The following is a 5,786-nucleotide window of genomic DNA, read 5'->3' as shown; positions in this document are numbered from 1 at the left end:
CTAGTTTAGATGGGACGCAGCAGCGTGACATAGTAGTGTGGGATCGCTTACATCATGTGATAGTATCAGTTCCGAATGTTATCCGTCTGTTTGCCGAGTTGCCGAAGTCAGCGCTGACTTGATAACAATCAGTTACGTAATCGTATGGTCTACTGCGCTTTGGTTTCTCTGCGTAATGACAGTTGCCGCATTTGGGTGGATTTTTGGGCGCTTATACGATAAGATAAGATAACAACTCCATACACATAGGAGCAATGTTGAAAGTCGGTGTCCTTGGATGTCAGTGGAGCTCAAGTAGATGTATCCTGAATACAGATATAATACCTGTAGACAGATGCAATGAAGATATATCGAGCGAGATCGGTGGGTAATCGTCGCATCGACGACAACGGACTTCGCGTAGGCGGTGCGTTGACACTGTTCGAGTCGAATTTGGAATGCAATCGAGGAGCGTCGGTATCTTCATGTACTAATCGTATAAAGCGAACGTAGACGAACGTACTCGTTTTTTCGGCTCTGAACGCTTCAGCTGAGCAGCACTCGCGTGAATGTATGAAGTTTTCACTCAGAGGCTGCGCTGGTCCCTGCTGGCATCAACCCATCCATCACCACTACTTACTAGGATCTTTCCATCCACACTCTCTGCTTACTATGGTGTATATCTATGTCAACTTCACTGGAAATGGCTACAAAAACCAGCCAGATAAGAAGCAGATGGCTGAGAGATGCATCAAGTCATGGGTGAAGAAGGAGTATGGCCATCTGGGGTGGAAGGAGCTGTTTGTGACATCCAGGTGCGTTCTCTTTCAACTTTTTTCGCGTTATAGCACGATACTTACGGTTTTTGGCTGTAGTACCGACCACGAGGGATCCGATCGCGGTATTCCCGACGAGTCATCGCATTTTACTGCGATGATAAGCTACAAGGGATACACGAGCGCGTATAGCAAGTATTGCGTTCATTCAGAGGGGCATGTCCACATACCCTTTGTCTAAAAGCTTGATGGTACGTTTCCCGATTCGTTCATCCAACGTTACTTGACGGCCGGCCCAGTGCGAATTCGATCGCTAGGCGTTCGATAAGCGCGCGTTCCGTTGTTTCGAATTCGGAAGTTTCGATACGTGCCGTTGCGAATTTAGTAGTGACGAGTTTGATCGCTGCGCGAAAGGATTCTGAATTCCATATGTCAATTTCTATTTTGTGGTCGCTATTTGTCTGTCCTTATCTTCGGTACCTCGTTGTCACTTGTCGATTCTATTGCGTACTAGGTAGTAGGTGATTTTGTGGGTTATTCTTCCAGCTCATCTTATATGGTTCTCATCTTGAAGTCACTGATACTCATGATTGCGCCTAATCGCACCGCTAACGAGCAATTACCGTTTTTATATATCTATGCTTTTATCTGTATGGGAATAGTAGTCGCTAATCATTGTATCAGGCCTTATAGCTCGTATCGTAGATTTTGTTTGCGTATTGAGTTGTGATTGCGGAATCAAAGTACATCAGGATTACTACAGACGTTTCAGGTCGTAAATGATCGTCATATTCATGAAATTCTCGTGAACGAAGCATTGAATTGTGTAACATAAATCAGGCACCGCGACGCAAAGCACGTTGTCTAGTTCTTCAGAATCCTTGTTCTCTCTTGCGGCTCCCAGCCGATTGCTATCAGCTGTACAAATGTCAATAACCGAATTGTGAATGTGATGCGACGTACTCTGTGCAAGAACCGAAACGGGTGAGAGCAATCTCTGAAGACCGACTCGTTGGGATCAAACCTCAGGTTTCGGTACGATTCAATATGCGAGATTAGCTCGCTGTCATGACTGATAAAATGTAAGCACATTTATTCAACAAAATGCGAGTTTTACGCACTACTGGAATGCGGCAGTATTCATATAAGAGATATTACTGCCGTATTCGTTGCGGGAGTTGAAATAGTTATCGCGGAGTACGTGGCGATATAGGAGCTTCAGCGCGTTTATAAGCCGATCTTCGTGCAAGATATAATAGTTCTGTAGTGCCGAGGAACTGATAGCAGAGAAGCAGTGATGGGCCTTTCCGATGACGCTGTATCGCAAGCGGAAGTTGGTGACGCGAGCGGGATCGGCTAACGTGCAGTGAGTGGCGGCATTCGGTCTCGAGTATGTGAAGGTCATGCGCTCGTCGCGGGATCTGTGAAGCGATATCTATGTGCACGGTGAATATGGTTATAGCAAGAAGTTGGAAGTTCTTGCCACGACAGACTTACCTTGAGTGAGTATCCGTCGTCTATCCAGCGAGATCGAGTTTTAAAAAGGGGATAGACTTCGGTGTTGACGATGTTGAAGAGCGTCCAACGATACGAAGTAAACTCTCGGACGCCGTCTATGTCGCGATGTCCAGGATTCGGAAGAAATAAACCCTTCTTCTCCTCGAATGTCGCACGAGGGTAAAGAGAGTACGCGCGCTCGTAGCTGATGATGTTCATCCCGACGGCTGATTGATATTAGCAGATTAGTAAACATTTCGCGGATGAGTGTAATGAAAGTGCGCACTGGAGTCCAAATTGAGGATTGGATGCATTGGTGCGTCCACTGATTCCACAATGTGGATGGTGAGTACTGTCTCCTTGTCGTGGGTTACGAGGGTCTTTTGGAATGTGTATACTGCGTGTACGCCGCGATCGTGCTGGCCGGAGCAAAAGAGGGGTCGTACACCATCCTGAAACCTTACGGTCTGGGTAGGACCGGCGAGTTCATAGCGTAGAATTGAATTCTGCTGCGCCCGTGGAACGTAGCGGTACGCGGAGTTGAGCAGGAAACGGACGACGGGGTGGACGCGATACCGAGGAACATAGACATCTAGCTGGTTGACAGTCCAGTTATAGCGTCCGATGAAGCTGAGAGCAAACATCCCGCTAATCAAGGAGGAAGTGTCGTATTGGATGCGGCGAAACGCCATGGGGTCGGCGAAAAAGTGCGAAAGACTGTGGTTGATCTTGTATCTGTATCGCATATACTCGCAGACGCGGGAATTCCAATCGGAACAGGTCTGTGCCAGCATGACGAGAGTCTGAGGAGTGCAGCAGTCCAGCACCATATCGCACAGCTCATCGATGAGCATAACGCGCAGGAAAGCATCTGCGAGTGCCTCTCGAGGAGGGACAACGTTCTGGAGCTTAATCTATACGGAGAGAATGTGAACAATATGATAGAGGATGAGAGACAGCGCTCTCACTCCGACACGGATTATCGACATAGTGACGACGCAAGACGAAACAGAGGGTAGAGATGTATTCTGGAGTAGCTGGTTTTACAGGCAGGAGCGGTGTTCATCCGCAAGCTCGCGCACTGCTGAGGCTTTATACACTCGCAGGGCCTCTTTAGATACCGTTTTTCTTGGACTTATGATTTCTGCAGACCTCCTTCGCCTGCGTCCTCTTTGCCCTGCCAGTGTGATGTGTCATGCTTTGATGATCAGCGGGAATTTTATTGGGTATTGTGACGTATGTTTCTTGTCATGCGGTTGATGTGCTCATCTACGTCTTGGTGAATGATGGGAGGTATCGAAGGCGGCGGAGATGTGTTTGGAGTAAGTCATATTCATCCCTTAGAGGTCGCGTTCTTGCTTCCAAAAAGGAGCAAAGTCGTGAACGTAGGTGATTCGGGACCATATCGCGCGATGTATTCATTTCTGTGGAGCTCCGTCTCGCAAGCGAGGATAGATACAGCGCTTAGCGTCTGGGGTTGCAATTCACTGATCTTCAGGTCCATGTGAATGATCGGAGGTAATGCATGTGGCGGTGATATGCCCTGAGCGTATCGTCTGATATCACCCTCTTACTCACAGAAAGATGAAATATCTCAGCGAAAACACTCGCGTACTGGGAATACCATTGATATTCTCGAAATACTCGGATACGTGAATTGTGGGACGTGGGATGTATGTTTCCAGTCATTTGGGACATCTCGGAGCAATGTTCTGATATCATGTGATTGCACAAAGTTTTATCCACATATATTCGGGGAGGGTGCGCTCTGTTCTATTTCTCTATCCCATATTGAGGAAGCGGTGTCTAGTGAGTGAAATGAAGTGTGACGTGCTCAATTTCGTATCCGTGTCACGTCTCTGACGTTATGTCCGGCAAAGCAACCAAGTCCAGAGCGTATCGAGTGGTACCGAGTCACTGATATCCAGTTCCCCGTGAAATGATCGGGGGTAGTGAAGGCGGCGGCGACAACGAGTGTGTCTAGGCGTTTGCCACGTCTCGGGGTAATGTGATGATGTCATGCAATTACGTAACACTCCTCGGCAGTGTGCCTCCGCTATGTCCCGATTGGGAAGCGGTGTGGTAGAATGGAAGTGTGGCTTCCATCTCCCTGTTATGCCTCTGAAGCGACGTCCGACTCGGACGTTGCTTCAGAGATATACCGACAAGGCGATCGAAGCCCGCTCGTACCGTACACGGGCCACCTATCCGTGATATCTGGGGTGTGGAATTGGGGTGTTTCGGAATACGTGCCGTGTAGTGATGTCCAAGTCGCCGCTTGGCTGCGTATCAAATTCAGGTTGCGGATCATGCGATTATACGGTCTAAGTCGCAACACTCGTAATATGCAGAAGGGCAGTGGGTGTGGAGTCTGAGCTCGACACTCGGACGTTGAGTTCGGCATCAAGGCACCATGCCTATTACCGCATGCACCAACTTCGCTCATGGCTCGCGTAGTCAAGTCGCGCGACTGGGCGCGGTGGTCGAACGGCGACCTGATTTGGACTCAAAGTCTCGGCGTTGACGTCACTGGTGCCGTGTGCTTGGTGTTGTAGGTCCTGAAGAGTCAGCAGCCTGATACCGGATATAAACGCTTTTCGTAACGTGTGTTTTTTTTTCGGCAGAGAGTGTGAGAACGGATGGCCTTTAGAAGTAGCCGTCATGCTTGCATCGAACTGTGATGCTTCGTTTCGCTGGCATCAAGTCCAAACCATGCCATACAAATACGTAAATGACGTGGCTTCCCAAACCCTTGCGGCATATCACCCGCGAGAAAAAATCTTTTTGTTGTACGGATGTAACAAGGAGGAATGGTTACGTTGCACCCTCGCTGTCAGCGAAACGTGGAGCTTGGTCGATGTCCACGTGCATACGTACTCCGCATTCAGTCCGCGTTCTCCGCTCCGTCACACCGCCGTTTCCTTTCTTTCTCTTCTCTCGTTGTCTCCTATACGCTGGTTACTTTGCCATGTATCTGTATGAGACTCTATCGTGTTGTCGGTGAACACCTCCAGCCAGCTGTTTTGTCTCTCTTGTCATCCTTGGACGCCTCTAGTTTGCTCGCTTTTGTGTCATCCGGGAATCATATCAAGCCTCGAGTCGTTAGTGGGGAAAGTCGCATGGTGCGTACTTATTCTCTTGTTGTTTCTGGTACTTTCCATAACGCGCTCCATCCTGCTCCTCGTTTTCCCTTCGGTGCCAGTGCCCGTTTGTACGACGTTTTATTGAGGTCACGTGATTACAGATATGACGGTGACGTGGCTTCATCATCGTTCTCAACAACCACGACGATCTTCAACCCCTGCTAATTCGGCCTTTTTCTCTGGGCGGTTACACATACGTGCATGTCAGAACATGAATCCGGGGTCATCCCTCACATTATTTCGCCCATTGCTGCTGCAAATCGTGTGAAGCGCGTCCCTCAAGAAACCGACGAGGAGGCGCTGAAGAAGGCCATCCACCAGATGCCGTTGTTGTCGCATCTCTCGTGGCAATCGTTGGCTCTTATGGATGGTACATCAGCGCCTCCGTGAA

At 48.8% G+C, this 5,786-nt stretch overlaps 1 protein-coding gene across 1 annotated transcript; it reads right to left on the bottom strand.

Moving 5' to 3' along the window:
- Window positions 1-1,875: 1,875 nt before the first annotated feature.
- PUNSTDRAFT_44613 (uncharacterized protein) lies at window positions 1,876-3,241 on the bottom strand (the record flags this gene model as incomplete). Its single annotated transcript, XM_007383844.1, has 4 exons — window positions 1,876-2,190; window positions 2,253-2,479; window positions 2,539-3,166; window positions 3,221-3,241. The coding sequence occupies 4 exons, from the start codon at window positions 3,239-3,241 to the stop codon at window positions 1,876-1,878; spliced, it is 1,191 nt and encodes a 396-aa protein (XP_007383906.1).
- Window positions 3,242-5,786: the final 2,545 nt, after the last annotated feature.

Source organism: Punctularia strigosozonata (genome assembly GCF_000264995.1).
Source record: "Punctularia strigosozonata HHB-11173 SS5 unplaced genomic scaffold PUNSTscaffold_6, whole genome shotgun sequence".
Taxonomy (NCBI): domain Eukaryota; kingdom Fungi; phylum Basidiomycota; class Agaricomycetes; order Corticiales; family Punctulariaceae; genus Punctularia; species Punctularia strigosozonata.
The sequence above is the reverse complement of the archived record's forward strand: the minus strand, read 5'-3'. Positions and strand labels throughout refer to the sequence as shown.